We start from the raw sequence: 18075 nt of genomic DNA on the forward strand, positions 1-18075 counted from the left end.
GATAAGATCAAATAAAAAAATATATAAATAACAAAAGAGTAACGGTATAAAATGTCAGAGAAAACATTAGACTTATTATTTGCTATGGACAGTGTCATTACAGTGTCAATATTATGTTTTGCATCTTTGTCAGTTAGGATGTGAAGGGTACAAACATGTTTAGTTGTACTGTAAGAAGTCAATTTTACATTTGCCCAGTGTGTTGTTTTCAGATTAAATCTCAAATACCTAATGTTAGAATTATCGAGTGAGTTGTGTAGCGCAACACACAGCTACACAGTTAAAAAGAGCTGTGACTTCAAAACGTTGTAAACCAGACCACCAGACTAGTTTCCATTAATGCACCTGGACTAATCTATTCTGTTTACAGAAAGGCAGACCTACTGTATGCTCAGACCAGTGAATGGTCAGGCATAAATTACATTCATATGTATTCATTATAAATGACCTAGTGAACAATCATGGCCATGACCATAAAAGTGGGGAGAGAATGCATTCACACAAATGTACACCTGTCATCACATCACATAAAGGTCTGTCCAATTGGAAGTGTTAGTTTAGTTCAGAACATTTGTTTTTAAATAGATCTTTTGAAACCTTCAGACATTAACCAAGACAGGTGTCTACACAGGTTGTTGTTCAGATCAAGTGGCCTATCTCAATCATGTCAATGTTGGCATTCATTGTTGGTTAACTTCATACACTCCATGAGCAGTCAGGCTTCCTTGGACACACAGATCTCATATAGTGATTAGCTAGAGTTGGAAAATGTGACAGTAGCAATGGTTTCAGTGTCATCACCCTTTCATCTACCATCCCATACATTCTTCTCATTGGGATTTTACATTATGACAATGTCAGTATAGAACAAGGTATATCTAACTTATGCCATTTAATCATCTGACACATTTTGGGACAACAGAACATCCTACAAAATGGCCACCAAAAACATTGGGTGTTATGGGTAATTTCTCACGAAGACACCAGTATGAAATATAATTTCAGTTAGTATGCCAAACAAGTATCTTAAAATGTCCATAGTAATGCAGAATACAAACCCAAATGAGCTAAGTACATCAAATCAATATGTTAAATTACTTACATGATTGTGCTGAGAAGCGTACTGGATTGCTTATTTAAGAAAAGGATGTGATCATCTTTCAACACATAAAAACTAAATGTCCAAGTGAGTAAACATTGATGTGAGCTAATAAAAATTATATACAATGCTATCCTACAACTGTTTTCATAAAACAGAGGACTAGAAACCTAACTCTTACATATTTGGATTTTAAAATTTTATTGGGAAACCAAAATGTTTTTACCTAATGGGAACAGCCAACCATGTTTTTTTTTTCAGTACACAATATACTGATGTAAAGCATCAAAACGCAGAGCATGGTGCAGGACAACTGGAAATCCCTTTTGCCCCATTTAACACAGCCTCACTAACGAAATTATTTCTAACACGCTTACATCATTTTAAAGATTGCCAGTCAACGATTATATTTAGATAAAGGTTTTTTTGTGTGTTTTTACTAGTTGAAAACTGGTTTTTGAGTATAATGAGTTGATGAGACACACTGTTAAGAAAAACACATTTACTAGCCTAAAACTCTGAAGCATCATTTCAATTAAGGCTTTTTTGCTGGTGTTATGTGTTCTGTGATGGCAATTCCATCAATCGACACTCTTAAAGGAGTAAGAAACAGAGACAAAATTCTCTTGGCACAAATTAACAGTTTATTAATTATTTGCAAATAAGAGAGACGCGTCAAACGCTTACAAACATAATCGTCCGAGGAGTCTCTTAACTCAATACAGGTCATTCAACAGTATGTATTACATATAAAAAGGGGTGTGGTAAGTTGTTGCCCATCTGTCTTGTGTCAGGTTTTACCCAAAGGGCGGGCTGTCCCCCCACCTTATCCTTCCTGCCATGTTTACTGTAGTGTTTACCTAAAGGGGCCAACTGACCTTACTCCCCCCAAGGACCACATTCCTGAGGAACAAAAGACTGACACCCTTCTTTGTCTAGGCAGGAGGACGTGGCCCAAATACCTAATAATCCTCTGATGCTATACAGACATGTGTGTCACAATCAAAGTAAAGATTTACATATCAGCCAATGGAAAGACAGACATCTCTCAAATGCACCTTAGTTCAAAATTTCCATAACAGTTCTCTCACCAAAGTGTGCAGCAGTGGTTGTCAATACACAGAAAGTGGTCAAGTCCATTATCTAGATTTGTTTATTGTTAGAAAGTAAAATGATTTGCCTCAACAGGGCCAATATTGAATCTGACTACACTGTATATAGATTTACAGGGCAGGTTAATAACACCCAAAAGAAGGCATCTGTGGGGTTAATGTATGAATTCTTTAACAGCTGTAGAACAACATGGGATTCTATGGTGATGTTTCCAACCAGTTTATTGCTGGTGCTTGGTTATCCTTTATAAGATGAGAGGGCATTTCAAGACCGTTCAGAACCATATGTCATAATGTTGAAAATGTTGCATTGCATTCAACAGACGCACCTAACCATAGCAACTTAAAATGCATGAGGGTTTCCTTTTTGAAAGTAATCCTAAAATTGTTGTTATGGGTCAAAAGTCAATTGATTTGAAAATTCCAAAATGTGTTTATTGGGGATTTTTCCGATTAAATATTACTGATTAAGGCGTGAAAATATAAAATCACTGAGATCTATGAATGGGATTAAAACATGAATGGTAACACTGCTGCACCACTATCACATTTTCAACCGAAAACATCCCTTTTAATGACAGCATTATCACATTAAAAAATGCACTTTTAATCAAACACACACGTCTTTGGGTGAACTGAGAACAAAGATATTATTGCAAACTCTAGTTCTAAATTCTCTGAAGGGGGAGTAAATTCTTCAGCTCATTAAGACTGCCCTTGTAATAGGACTCTGTCCAAATACGGAAACAATATAAATACTGTGTCACAACAGCCCAGGACAATCCTAAACCATGACATTTGATTTTCCAGTTCTCCAACAACTTGAGGGTTATCTAGACTTGCCACCTCAGAATGACATTTTCTTTTTTAGTAAAGGTCTTAGCTGTGCTACCACTCCAGTCCTGGTGGTGGCACTGTATGTCTAGGACCAGCCGTCCTTCATAGGGTTCTCCAGTATCTCCTGATACAGCCAGCTCTGGGTGAAATCCGGAGATGTATCCACCAGATCAAAAAGCTGTTTGTACTCCTCAGGGTAGACATTGCCCGTCAGTACATCTTCTGGCATCCCAATCTCCTTCAGCAGGAGTGGACCACTATCTGGACTCCACAAACTGGAAGAGAGGAAGAGAGGGCGATAAGACACAGAGACACAGGAAAGAGTGTGACTGTGTGTACAGGTTTTACCATTGGGAACGATAGTAAAACAAGACAAAAAAAGCCTAATTTATATCACTGGAGTAAAGCTAAAAATGTAAATGGGCTAAAAAGACACATTAGGCTGTTAGGGTTAAATTTAGAGACAATGGCATTCTGAATTAGAAAAATGTTCAGGATTCTGACAAACATAGTCAAACACAAAACGTGTGCGTTCCACTGACTTGAGCAGGTCAGCTAGCCGTGCCTTCCTCTTAGCCAGTAACTGTTTGATCATCAGGATCAGCGTGGGTGCATTGGAGCTGGTCAGGGACGAGGAGAACAGGTCCCTGCGAGGCGTCATTCTCACCAGGCACAAGTTGTTGTTGGGAAGCTGGGGGGAAAGGGGTAGGAACAGGCTTCAAACACGGCGCGTCTTTCGGTTGTGGCTAGGCCACTTGCAGTGCACTTTCTAAAGAGAAAACTAGTTTTTGTTTTCAATGACATGTAACGCACAGAAAAGGAAATCCACTGCAGCTCTCTCTCAGACGTATAACGTGTTCCCAGTGTTAACATCACGTGATTACATGAAAACCTCGGCGTCTAGAGGTACAACTACGGGGATGTCACAATGTGTTGCTGCTAGAACAATGTCCTCACCCTGCTCTTCGGGATGGCCAGCTTGTTCTTGGAAGAGGTCACAAAGGAATCCCAGGGCTCCTGAGAAGGAACACAGAGAAGGGGCACCTGTTAGCATAGCTAGTATCAAAGCCCTCCCCCGGACATAGGTCAAGCACTTGGGGAGTATCGAGCAGGACTGCCGTCACATGCAAAAGCCATTTCTTTTGATAAAAACGCTGTATCTGCCTTCTCCATTGAACTAGGAAACTAAGGAAATCCGAACATATTTTCGGGAAAAGAGATGCTGTCAGTGAAAACTGGACAGCGACAGGGTAGAGTAGACCAACGTGTATCCTGAACAGGACGGGTCCTCACTGGCTGTGCCCAGTCACATGGCGGCCGATAAGGGAAATCATAACCCCCATGCCTTACACTCCCCTCCCTAGCCCATGCCGGTCCGTCCGTCTTACCTTGTGCAGGAGTTCGATGTGACATGCCATCTGCCATAAAACTCCAAAGGCTCTGTAGTTCAACATGTCCCCAGGCTTTGCCGTCAGTTTCTGCCAGAGGAGATATTTGCTAAATGTTTTCAGTCATTACAGTACTATCGTGTTCAGCAAACTGCTTTTGAGTTCAACCAAGCAGTCACGTTGATTTCAATCGTATCCCAGATAGTCAGTGCTCCCTCAATTGGCGTCATACACTGACTGTTGGCAAAGGTTGCACCCTAATACAGACCAGTACACAGTCAATGTAAAGGTGTACCTGAACCCTAATACAGACCAGTACACAATCAATGTAAAGGTGTACCTGAACCCTAATACAGACCAGTACACAATCAATGTAAAGGTGTACCTGAACCCTAATACAGACCAGTACACAATCAATGTAAAGGTGTACTTGAACCCTAAATCGTTAAAACAAACATTTGTCCAATGTCCAACGAGTTGAAGCATTTACATTCAAGTGGGTTCTCACCAGGTATTCATTCTCACTGATAAACAAGTTGAGCTCAATTCGTCCGTAACGGTAGATCGATATTCGCTCAAACAGAGAATACAACATCTTCCACAGCCGACTCCGCTCACTGGACTGGGGTAAAATACCCAACACCTTCACTGGAACCTCTATACACACACACACACACACACAAAGTTTAAATGTGTATATATAGGGGTATATATAGAGGTTGTTGTCAGCAACATAACACCAATTCACATGTACATGGCAAATAAGGGTGATTCTGACTGTGTTTGCATGTGTGACTCTCTTACCATCGGTCCAGTTTGCCTCTGAAATGCCCAGGTCAGTGAACAGTTTGTCAGAGTACATGGCAGGAGGTTTCATGCTGCCTTTACCCACAGGGTCCAGCTTACAGAAGTCACAGTGAACCACCTCCAGCTGACCGTCAACAAGATTCTCCAGAGCCTACACACACACACACACACACACCAGAATGTTGGTAAAATGCAGACATTCACTTGTTGGCAGTGTGAAAGGCAGTGTGAAAGGGGTGGACCCACCTGCAGGTGAGGCAGGAAGAGCTTCTCACTCTCCAGGGCCACCACTCTCTGAGCGCCTGCGTTCAGTAACGTCCGGGTCAGGACCCCTGGGCCTGAGACACAGACACTCCAATGACTGGCTGCATTGGAAACTCTCACAATGTTTCTGACAACACACAAGTCACTAAGGAATAAACACACACACAATGTACCTGGGTTACACTCGAAGATAACGGCCTTGCTGTCCTCCAGGTCAGGGACCAGGTGGTGCGTGACCAGTCTGGCCAGGGCTGGCTCTACGATGAACCGCTTGATGGTCCTACAGGCCTGAGCCCTCCTAGTATTCTCCTCCACCTCCCCCAGATCCAGGAAGTCATACCTGCACAATGGTTCACACTGCCCCTACAAACACACACACACACACACACACACACACACAAACAAAACATCACCATCTCTACCCATATCCTCTCCCCAATTTCAATAAACATATCATCCCCTTTGTGGGAAACCAATCAGACATTGCTATACAAGGTGACCCTTTTCATGCCCATCGGTTTCAGTTGCCTGGTGGCTCTTTATATGTCCAACTGTTGTCTAATCCAATAAATCTGTCTTAGTGCTGATGTGAACAACATAAATCCGGTAGCATTCCAGAGACGGAGAAACAGGTTTGCTGTTGTTTGTGTGGATACATAGTTACTGGGTGTACTCCATCAACACCACAGGCATCTCTGGCTACCTGGACAGAGACAGCCACCGCAGACAGGTTCCTGTGGGTCAGGGATGAGGACGGGGACATCTTCTCTATTCTAGCCTGCTGGGGCTGTGGCCGCCCCGGGCCGGAAGACAGTGAGTCCAAGCTGTAGGCCCGTCTCTGGAGCGGGACTCCGGGGCTACAGGAAGAAGCTAGCTGCCTCCCGGCATGCCTAGCCTGTGAACGGCAACACACGTATCGCACCGCCAACACCAACTGCCTAACGGTCTGGGAAGACATGGGGGACGGGTGGAGAGGCATGAGGGCCACAGTCTGTGAATAGAGGAGTACAGACAGGGGTTAGTATGAACTCGGAATAAGCGCCTCTGAAGTCTTGATTACATACATTATGATTCTGGATGCAAAAGTTCAGTCTCCCTGTGGTCAGTTCAACTGCTCCTGCAATTAGGTGGTTGATAAACTGAATCAGGGTTAGTTGTACATGTACATGAAAAATGCATGATATATTAGTGACTCAGTTTTAATCATATCAGTATTAGTAGTAGCAAGCAGTTAGGAATTGTATAATATAGAAATGTAGTAACACGGAGCTGAGCTTAGGCACAACAACTGTTGAGTTGCTTTAGCTAACGAAAGTAAGGCAGCCTATCTAAAAGATCTGTTTAAATTGTTCTACCAATATGTACAAATGTCCAGGAGCGCAGAAGCTGCAAGTTAATTACCTCCTACATCTACTCCATTATCTCTCAACTAGTTTTGCCAGACAAGTTTGAGATTACCGTACAATACATCTCCCTGGGTAGTTGCATGCCTTGTACTGTACGGTAATTACTTAATCGCAACGACGTACCATCTAACGTTATCTACCTTTGACAAGTAGATCAGTTACAGTACGTTTATGATAACTCGCTTCAAAATTAAAAGTACCTTATCTCAGATGTGTATCCACTTTTCAGTTAATGTAAATCTTATTTTCATGTTATGAAAATGCATTGACATTGAACACGCATCTTGACCCTCGTTGGTTTCGCGACTCAAGATGGAATAACGTCACTATAATGCGACGATCCGAAAAAGAGAGATTGATAGCATAGAGAGCCAATCGTAGTCCGAAATGTTATCCCTAACCACGCCAATCAGTCAGAGCGCAACGTTTTAATTGGTCCTATATTTTAATGTGTAAATGAGATCAAATTAAAACATTTACTTTAGCAGCATTTTTAACTGACATCAATATAATATGTTCATACAGACTAGGGCCATAGCTGAAATAAAGACTATGTTTAGCGATGTTTGGTTTTTAATCGTGATTTGAGCGGTCAAAGTGCAGGACTCACCATCGTCAGACTACGGAAGTGATAATTCTGTTCGAACAAAAACACGTTCCTCGCATCCCTCATCCCACAACGATTTCAACACCCTCTTATCGACACTGCCTGTGTCTCTGAACAGTTGTAACTATGGCGAAGGTGCAAACCTCTTCTAGCAGACCCTACCACATTATAATTTTTGGTGCTTCGGGTTTTACTGGGCAATTCGTGGTTGAAGAGTTGGCCAGGACCATGTCAGAGGGGCCAAATGGGACGCTGAAATGGGCTGTGGCCGGGAGAAGCAGACCAAAATTGGAAAAAGTTCTAGAGCAAGCTGCTGGAGTCCTTGGTACGTACAGTACTGCATTTATTGATTCTGGCTAGCAGCATGTCGTTTATGGTTCCCATTTAATTGTATATAACATGCCTTGCCAGAAGGATCTGTGACTTCGGTCTAGTTGACAGACGGTATTGTGAATGCAAATCTGATTTCACAAGGGGATTCAAGAAAGTTGTCTTGACACAGCTTGCTGTTGTAGTCACACATTTTGTCTGCATTTGTTTTTCTCGTGCCAGCCAACCAGTAATCTCGTCTGATCTAATTAGAGGCGAGTCACTACCAGTTACCATCTAACAAACCAAGTAATTTGTCCAAGGATTGCACGGTACCATAGGCTTACAACGAAACAAAAAGTGTATCGAAATGAAGAACATCTGTCAATGAAGTAAATGCTGTTTGACCAGTTGCCTGACACTTAAGTTGCTCTACACAAATATACAATACATTCGACCTTGGATCAGTATTTGTTTTAGATTAATGAGTGGCTTGCCAGGAAAGGGATAGGTGCTGATGAGGTAGGGATCAGGCAGAATGGAGCAGTTCTTTGTTCGTCCTGCCCTCCTGGGATAGCTGTCACTAGAGCCATGTTCTAAATACATGGCTCCAACCCCTGCCAACAGCTGATGGAAAATACCCCAACAGTGAAATGGCTTCCTGGCTGGCCACTCAGTGGGTACTGTGCCGTGGTCAGGTAGACATTTCAGAAACAGTTGTCATCACTTGTATGGCAAAATGTGTCAGTTCACAGATAATCTACAGTTTGGTTTTGATAACGGGACAAATAATAACATATTCTACTTCTATAGTTAGATGATGATGATGTTGTTGATGGAGTCTGCTGATGGCCGTGCCGAGGGCCAGTGGGAAATGGTCTGAGTCATACAGCTGCCAGGCTATTTGGGTGATGCCTCGGCAGCCCTGGGTGCCAGAAAGCTCACCACCCAAAACTAACAATGGCTGCCTGTTGTCCTCAGTGTGAGCCCTCTACCTCAGCCCGGCTGTGTTCCTATATCTCCTATTCGGGTCATAGTTCAGGCAACTCATTTGTCTACACTGTGACTGCATAATAGCTTGGTTGTTCATCCGTCTACTGACACTGTGTCTTTCCTCCCATCATTTACATTTTTATCAGGCAGTATCTTCCTCTGTAATGGTCAACAAATGTTTAGTGTGTGGCACAGCATTTTAATATGTGCCTGATTTACAGCAACTCATCTTTGGTCATGCTATTCCTGTGCAACATATCACATATGAAGTTATATGAGAGGCTAATGCTAAGCAGCACCAGAGGAGCTTTATAAGGTAGACCACTGTTTCCCTATCCTGGTCCCTGGGACACATTTTTGTCTTTGCCCTAGCACTCATGCGCCTGATTCAAATGAAAGACTTGATGATCGGTTGATTATGTCAATCAAGTGTGTGAGTGGTAGGGCAACATTTGCAACCGGTGTGTGAGTGCTAGGGCAAAAACAAAAACGTGCAACTCCTTTGGGTCCCCAGGACCAGGAATGGTGAAACAGTACAGTAGACCGTGCTGCTGAAGGTGCTTTACTGAGCCAGAATAAAAAAGATGACAAAGTTTAGCCATACATTCTCTGTTTGGCCTAGACTCAAGACAGTGGAAACAAAAGACCGTAATGATTCCAAAGTGTTGCGCGTTAGGCCATCGTACCATTGATATAGCGATGGATGCTAATAGCTAACGGAATGTCATTCTGACCGGGGGGGGGGGGGGCATTTTCGCATTACAGGCCACTGCGCTGTTCTTAAACCAGGTCCATATCGTACAATATATCTTAGTCTGACCAGCGCCGTGTGAAGGTGAAATAACAGTCCCTTGCTGTGTGCGTGACAGGCAAGCCGGAGCTGAGGGCAGCGGTGGAGGTCCTCGTGGCTGACGTGGGTGAGCCTGACTCCCTGGCAGCCATGTGCAAACAGGCTGTGATTGTTCTCAACTGTGTGGGGCCAGTAAGTACAGAATGTGGAGATGCAATACTCTACGGTAGACACACAAAGTCTCACATATCGAGGAATTGCTGTGCAGACTTTGCCATTGTGCTAGGCTGCAGAGCTTCGAGTATCACCTCACCCCAGCTCATTGGGCCGCCGATTGTGGCCTGATCACAGTGAGCTCTTGCAGCTTGTGCAACTGATTCCCGGGTGATAGTGGCAACCGTCAGTGCACTTTGTACTGTAGGTCACTGCAAACACACAGATGGAACGGTCCATCAGTGATCCCACATGAAATCTTAAAAATGTCCTTTCTGAATGATGTTAACTCATTATACACGCTACCGCAGTGTTTGTGTTCATTAGTGCACATTTTAGATGTTAAGTGTGTGTGTGTGTGTGTGTGTGTGTGTGTGTGTGTGTGTGTGTGTGTGTGTGTGTGTGTGTGTGTGTAGTACAGGTTCTGGGGTGAGCCAGTGGTGAAGGCATGTGTAGAGAACGGTGCCCACTGCATTGACATCTGTGGAGAACCCCAGGTAAGCAGACAACACAGTGCCAATACATTGAACCTGACCCTACGGTCCATCACAACTGTAGACCTGACAGGACTTGCTAGGTGGAAGCAGAATTGCAACACAATGCTTGGTGAAATGGGAGACCTTCTGGATGCCATGCTGCTTATTGGTTCATGCTTTATTCTTTATTACCGCTGGCCCTTAACCATGTCTGTTCACTCCGTAATATACATTCAAAAAAATGCTCTACCACTTGGGCCGCTCTCTCTGTCTGTCATGTTTTTCTGTAGTTCCTGGAGAGCATGCAGTTGAACTACGACAGCCAGGCAGCTGATAAAGGATTGTACATTGTGGGGTCTTGTGGCTTTGACTCCATTCCGGCAGACCTCGGCGTCATCTACACCAGGGACCAGTTCAAAGGTGTGTGTCTCTCCCTGAGATTACTTCAGCTGTTGATGTTCCCTACTGAAAAGGTGTGTCAGTGTTTTTGTCACAGTCTGTTTTTCTTGTCACAGGGACTCTCACTGCTGTAGAGAGCTTCCTGACAGCCAGCGCAGGACCTGAGGTAAGACTGTACTTACCCATAAACCCTACATTTTAGAATCTGTTTTTTAATTGTCGATTAATACTCAGCTGTCTTTGTCTGTCTTAGGGTGCTTCTATCCATGATGGTACGTGGCAGTCGGCCATCTATGGTTTTGCCGACAGCGAGAAGCTAAGAAACCTCAGGAAGAAGTTTGGACACAACCCTCTCCCTGTGGTCGGTTCAAAGATCAAACGCAGGTGCGGAAAGCGGTGTGTGTCTGTGTGTGGGGAGATCGCTGCATAGTTGCCATGGAAATAACTCTACGGTGTGCCTGTAGGAGTGCCCTGTTCTACAGTAGCGAGGTTCAGCAGTATGCAGTCCCTTTCATGGGAGCCGACCCCTCGGTGGTGAAGAGAACTCAGCGCTTCCTTCATGAGGATTACCAGGAAACGCCTGTAGGTTACACATACTGAAAATACTTTTTGGAAATCCGCAGATTATTTTGTGTCGGATCCAAACATGTTAAGATTATCAGTACATAGATCCTCGCCGGTACAGAAAGTACCACTCTGCCACATAGCCAGCTGCCTAGCTTCACTCTTAGGCTGTCCTGCAGTCTGGAGATCACAGTGAACCTGACTGAGCCTGCCAAATATCATGGCCACCAGCCTACGCCCATACCCCAGGTTTTACAAAAGGGATGTGTATTTTATATATAAGGACATTTCCATTTTCAAGTAGTTTTTTCTAAGGTGTTAGAAGAATGACGAGCAGGCAACTTGAATCTTAAGTGCATTTTTGAAATCTTGTACATTACTGACCTTGAGAAAAATTCTCATGCTATGAGTCATAGCAGTTCCTGGCAAAGGTTTTGGAACATAACAGTGACAAAGTGAGAGGTGCCTGATCCGTCCCAGTAACGTTCTGCCTAACATCTATAACTGAATATGTCCTACTGGCTGTTTTCTGTACTTGTATGGGACATCAGAGCTTGACCGTCATTACTTGGGATAATTGAGTACATTTTATAAATGTGTAGCTTATTTCGGTTCACATTTGTAATCACATGGCCAGAGTGTGAGACTTCTACCATTTGTGACCCCTGTGACCCCAGGTCCAGTATGGTGCGTATGCAGGAGTGGGTGGGGCGGCCAACGTTGCCAAGATGCTCATTGTCGGGGTGATGTTCTGGCTCCTGGTCAAATTTAGCTTTGGACGTAACCTGCTGATCAAGGTGAACTAGGACACCGACGGACACACTTTATTAGATGCACACATGCGTCCGATCTGAAGAATGAACCTCTTTCTCTTCTGTCTTTAGTATCCAGAGTTTTTCTCCTTTGGTTATTTCTCCAAGGATGGACCCAGCAGAAAGCAGGTACACTTTAAGACAAGGGAGTAGGTATCTGGGATTCACGTCGTTTGAGACGTATCCACGCGTGTCCTTCTGCTGAGTGAATGGTTGTGTTTGCGTGTCACTCAGATGGAGGGTTCATCCTTCCAGTTTGCGTTCCATGGGGAGGGCTACACTGAGGGACAGGACCCCAGCCAGGGGCCGCCCAACTCTAAGATCCGCACGCTAGTCCAAGGACCAGGTGCTCATATGCTCGCCCCCTCCCAGCGCCTAAGCTCTGCTCCATACAAACCCTTGAGCAAGTATATTACTATATTACAAGTTCTCCACTTATCCTGCTGATATTGACGTAATGCTTATGTCCCTGTTTCAGAGGCCGGCTATGTGGCCACGCCCATCACCATGGTACAGGCTGCCATCACCATCCTGAATGAACCCACCGCCCTCCCAAAAAAGTGAGCGCACACACACTAGGATACACATGAATGCAGAGTGCATGCAGGTGTTTTATTTGATCGGATGCATTTTCTGTCCCTCTGCCCCGTTCGCCGTCCACCTCTCTGTCCCTCTCTCTTTAGGGGTGGTGTGTACACTCCAGGGGCAACGTTTGCCAGAACCACGCTGGTCGAGCGCCTCAACAAGCATGGCGTCCAGTTCTCTGTCATCTAGTGCTTGACCTCATGTGGCCCCTGACCCTTACTAAAGGTCATCAGTACTCCATTGCTGGTTCCGCTAGATGGTCATTCTGCAAAGTGTAAATATGCTATATCAGCAACGAGCAAATTAGCTCAATTGTGATTAGGTCTAAGGTTAGTGTTTAAAATCAGTATTCTTATAGAAAAATTGTCTTCCTGCCACCTTTGCAGCATTTCCTGATACTGACCTGCTTTTCCCGACTGAGACCATAAAGCACTTGAGGGGGCTGTTAACTTATTGTCAGATAATGGCACCTTGGCTTTGACTAACTCCGCAAGGCTTGCAGAGTAGAAATGCCTCTTCTCTACTGTGTGTTTGTTTCATGCATGCACATATATATGCGTGTGTGTGTGTGTGTGTGTGTGTGTCTTTCTCAGTGGAAAGCCTGACTGGATTTTTATGGTACGTCATTGATGCTCCTGTTAGTTATGTCCTTATTCTCATCGATTCCGGTTTTATTTCCAAGCACAATCTGAAACCTATTCTGTTTCAAGAGAATCTATAGTTTATCAACTGTTTTAGAAATTCCTTTATTTACCATTTTGTGCTGTATTCCAGTAAACAAATATATTTTTTTTAGCATCTGCTTTGAATGTGCTGAGAAATGGCATTGTTGAGATTGACAAAGTAGAGTTTGCTGCTTGTATGAAATGCATCACACTCACAGAAAGGTGCAGTGAACCCTCATGATTTTTTGGTGTCTTGATTTCACTGATCTTTTGTGTTCTGGTACTGTTTGCCTCTGAGGGTTTCTTCTGGACATAATAAAACCAACACTACTGGAAAGCCTTGTGTTTGAGTCTTCAATTTATCAGAGGGCCTGGTCTGACCAGGAAGAGGGAACTGGGGAGGGCTACCTACAGTTGCTTGATCTCTACTGTACACTCACCACACACTTTATTGGGGATCCTACCCAATACATAGGGGTACCTAATAGTGTCCGGTTAGCGTTTAAGTACAATGTTGGTAAGCGCCGTGGAATGTTTCTGGACGTGGCTTTTGAGTCCTATCCGTCTTCCAGGTATTTTTGTTCTGACAATACATTTTAATAAAACATGCTTCTGGCTAAATGTAAATCTGTTTTACAGTCATTCAATATATTTTTTTAGTGGCCAGTGTTGCCGAAGCAGATTAAGCTTCTTCCTAGACAAGAAAAATGGATCTCTGTCAGGATCTCTGGGAGGATCTCTGGGTGTCAGAAGGGGAAAGGTTTATTCTCACCCCCACATTGCACGCATAGTGATGTGTGGTAATGCAGGGAGAGGAGGTGGGTGTTCACCATTGGCTGCGGAGAACAGAAAAGGACGACAGCCGATATGGAATCTACACAGGGCCGTGCATGTATATGAAGAGGCTAAACCCTGTACCAGACAGGGAGGGATGGTCCATGAGAAAACAATGAGAAATGAATCAAACTGAAAACTGTTGTGGGTCTTCCTCTAGTGACCATAACCAGGATTTTATTTGGTGCAAAACATCGCTGCATAGCAGGAACTTTAGAAAAATCCCAGCCCCTCTGTGTTTCCTGTGTCTCCAGGTGCCTCCCTGACAGCCAAGTGGTTAACTAGTGGATTTAAGCAAACCAAACAGGACACGTCCTTAAGTAACAAATGTCAGCTTGCTGGTTCTGATAGTTGAGGTTTCTCCTCTGACATTTCTTCCCTCAGCCCCACAATGGAAGCAAACCCACAATCCTCTGCCGTTCAACGCAAGGGCCCGGCCTCTTTGACAGCGTCTGAGCTATACAAAAGGGTACCATCGGCGACGTGTGGAGGTGACTGTGGAGGGAGCTTACGGTGTGTTCTTAACGCCATTACACTTACTGGTTGTAGCTCCTTGGGTCTGAAGGGTGCTGTGGTTTCTGGGCCAGTTCCATCTCAGTGATAGAGAGTTCAGTCCGTCTGGTCTTGCTCCAGAGAAAAACAAACTAACTCTTTGACATAACTCCACAAGGCTTGCAGAGTAAAAACGCTTCTTTTCTACTGTGTGTTTGTTCCAGGCATGCACATATATATGCGTGTGTGATTGTGTCTTTCTTTCTCAGTGAAAAGTCTGACTGGATTTGTATGGAACGTCATCGATGATCCTGTTAGTTATGTCCTTACTGTCATCAATACCGGCTTTACTCTTACCGACTCCTTGTGCAGGCTTGGGTGGCTGTGAACTCAATTTGAGGTATAAAAGCTGGAGAATGGGGGTTGTAAAGATGTCAGTCTAGATTTCCTGGTGTAGTGAACAGTGTAACAAAAGCACTGGATGTGCTTAGGAAGATACATATTTCGACATTGATGTCCCAAGTCCACTGGTACCACGAAATTAGGGGGAAAAGACAGTGCAGAAGCAATTTTAAAAAAAAGTTCAGATTAAACGTTTTATCACATTGGGTTGATTTATTTAAGAACATTCAGTATTCACACCGCCCACTTAAAAATAAGTGTCATGTAACTTGACAGCTGGCTTGTGTAATATGTAATAATATCCTGGAATAAATCCCAATATTCTGACCACATGGATGACTATAAAAATGCATGCAAATAACATTCAAGTGTATGTACTATATGTCTGTGTAATATAGCCTGTACAATCTATTCCATAGCATTAAAAGTTATTTACACAGCAGTGCCATTAGACTGAGGGTCTGCAAGGACCCCTACAGTACCTGATAAAATGAAGAAAATGCATTGGTAATCTTTATTTACATGGTTTGGGTTGCATCGACACAATAACACAAAATCTAATTGTATGTTTCGAAATAGGCAATCAAAACAACTATACATTTAAAAACAATCTATGACAATTATGTGGAACCAAACTACACGGAGAGCAATATTTTACTTTTTGAAGATAATAACAGCTACGTGCTATTGGTACGAATGGAATGAGCTAACATGTAGCCTTTGATACTGTTAACTGACTTACTAACCTTGAATGTTTCAAGTATTCCCTATGATCTCTCAAATGTGCTGTTATCTCTGGGTCTTTTGTATGATGCAACTTTCATGCTGAAGCATAATAGAAACTATTCCCACAATGAGTGCAGTGGTAGGGCTTTACTCCTGTGTGTTGCAAACGATGAAAAATAACACAACATGCTGAAGTCAGGGAAGGTGTATGGCTTCTCTTTATTATGAACTATCTGGCAATTTTTTTAATTTGCATCTTGAGAGAATCCCTCCCCTCACACAAGGCAGGGTTTGTTACCGGTTTGTTACTGGTTTGTTACCAGTATGAATGCTCTGGGGATTTACTAACGTAATTAATGCAGACAGCCACATCGCACTCAGAGCAATGATGTAGCTCCTCACAGGTGTGTACTTTTTTATGTGATCTCAAACCTGAAATGTGGGCAAACTCTTTCCACAATTGGAGCAGTGGTATGGCTTCTCTCCAGCGTGTAACCTTTGATGTAATTGTAATGCTTAGACGGATGACAATGTATTCCCAAAGTCAGTGCATCTGTGGGGTTTATCACCAGTATTTAACCTAAAATTACTGGACTGAGTGAATGGTTTTGCACAGTCAGGACAGTGACAAAGTTTTTCTCCTGTGTGCATTGCTGATGAAATACAAAGGAATACCGATCACCAAATTCCTTGTTACAGTCAGAAGAGTGGAAAGGTTTTTCTCCAGTGTATATGTGACTGTGAACAACAAACTCACTTCTAGTAATAAAACTCTTTCCACGGTTAAAGTAGCCGTGCCTCTTCTCTCCTGTATGGATCATCTGATGTCATTTAACCAGTCATTTTTCAGTGTCCTTAATTTCAACCGAGTACTTAATGAACATCATGTCCCTGTCTGAGATTCCACACTCATCAATGTAAGTGCATTACAAGTCATGATAACAGGGCCATGATGTGATCCTGTAGTGAACCACTGGGGTTTTTTCAAGCTAGCTGTGGAACTGTGGCAACACCCACTCCAGGTAGGTGTTGCCACAGCGCCATAGCGACAGAACTGTAAAATCGATCCTTGCTGCGTACTTGTAAGCGTTCCTATTTTTATAGCTGGGCAATATATGTTAAAGTTAGGATCGTTGTCACCAATTTAGTCATCACCAATTAACTGTTACAGACGAAAAAGGACTTTGCCAGTCACCATGCACCGATTTTGTTATGTTGCCACCTGGTGGAACAAATGGAATTTATCATTTAGCGGTCACATGTAGACCTAAAGTGACATTGAGCTCTCTATTCCTAAGACGCCTAGGGTAAGAAAAGAAAAATAAGCCCAGGTATCCATTAGGTATGGAGTATAGAGCATTGTTTTTAGTATATGGGGGGAGTAGAGTAGCAGGGTTATATTGGAGAACTTTGGAAGACTTAATGACAGGTGGGCCAAAGTATTCTTGCAGGGGTTCGGTGGCACATGCAAGGAGCCCTTTGTTGCTACAAATGTTAGTCATACTCATGTCATACTATACTCAAATATGGAAGGCTAACCAATGCTAATTCCCAAATAGAGTTAATGTTGGTTTATTTTATAGATATGCTTTCAAATAACACAATAGACAGGACATACAGACAACAATACAATTCCCTGTATACCTTTGCATTTAATGGCATATTAATTAATTCATAACCATTAATTTTAATTGCCTCAACAATTCAATACAAGTGCTAATACTAAATAAATATTTTGTTGTTTTTGAAATGTATGTAAAAAATAATTTGCCCATCACTTTCTTTCTTGAACTTAAATAAAATTTCAAGATAACTGTTCTTGCATCTTTGGGGGTTTAAGGGTGTGGCTGATGGGAAACCAAAAGGAGTGTCCCCTCTTCACAATTCCTGTGCTGGCATCTCTAGGTTTAAGTGTGGGTACATACAGGAGACAGACCTTACTCCTGCTCTGACTGTGAAAAGAGTGTATATACACAAATTAAAGGTACATTCAAAACTTAGGTTATATATATATATATATATATATATCTGTTGTTCCCAGACAGAGGAAACAAGGTACATAACCCTCAGGGAATGAAGGTTATGTGCATTAGATTAGGTTCCCTTTTGATTTGTCACTTTGGTGCCACAGTGGAGGCACTTCACAGTTCTGCTAAACTAGAGGCACATAGTTATATCACTTAAAATGCGAGAATAATTTTACATTTTATCTACACTCTGTTTAGAAGAAAATATGAAGCATATTTAGACAAAAGTGGAGTAATTGTTTAAAATGTAGTCTTGTAAATGGTAGAG

General features: G+C 42.9%; 2 protein-coding genes across 2 annotated transcripts; one reads left to right on the top strand and one right to left on the bottom strand.

Moving 5' to 3' along the window:
- Nucleotides 1–2236: 2236 nt before the first annotated feature.
- tfb2m (transcription factor B2, mitochondrial) lies at nucleotides 2237–7276 on the bottom strand. The gene is made up of 10 exons (XM_010879069.5): nucleotides 7114–7276; nucleotides 6211–6498; nucleotides 5681–5870; nucleotides 5490–5581; nucleotides 5241–5394; nucleotides 4945–5093; nucleotides 4437–4526; nucleotides 4006–4065; nucleotides 3591–3739; nucleotides 2237–3323 (listed from the first exon to the last, which is right to left on the bottom strand). The coding sequence occupies exons 2-10, from the start codon at nucleotides 6484–6486 to the stop codon at nucleotides 3134–3136; spliced, it is 1350 nt and encodes a 449-aa protein (XP_010877371.3). The 5' UTR covers nucleotides 6487–6498; nucleotides 7114–7276; the 3' UTR covers nucleotides 2237–3133.
- Nucleotides 7277–7363: 87 nt separating this feature from the next.
- Nucleotides 7364–13663, top strand: LOC105015723 (saccharopine dehydrogenase-like oxidoreductase). Its single transcript, XM_010879072.5, has 12 exons — nucleotides 7364–7845; nucleotides 9692–9804; nucleotides 10242–10322; nucleotides 10592–10721; nucleotides 10817–10866; nucleotides 10954–11084; nucleotides 11165–11282; nucleotides 11942–12061; nucleotides 12149–12205; nucleotides 12311–12422; nucleotides 12555–12636; nucleotides 12760–13663. Exons 1-12 carry the CDS (start codon nucleotides 7647–7649, stop codon nucleotides 12848–12850), a joined length of 1284 nt encoding a protein of 427 aa, XP_010877374.3. The 5' UTR covers nucleotides 7364–7646; the 3' UTR covers nucleotides 12851–13663.
- The last annotated feature ends 4412 nt before the right edge of the window (nucleotides 13664–18075 follow it).

This window comes from Esox lucius, chromosome 15 (genome assembly GCF_011004845.1).
Source record: "Esox lucius isolate fEsoLuc1 chromosome 15, fEsoLuc1.pri, whole genome shotgun sequence".
In the NCBI taxonomy this organism is placed as follows: domain Eukaryota; kingdom Metazoa; phylum Chordata; class Actinopteri; order Esociformes; family Esocidae; genus Esox; species Esox lucius.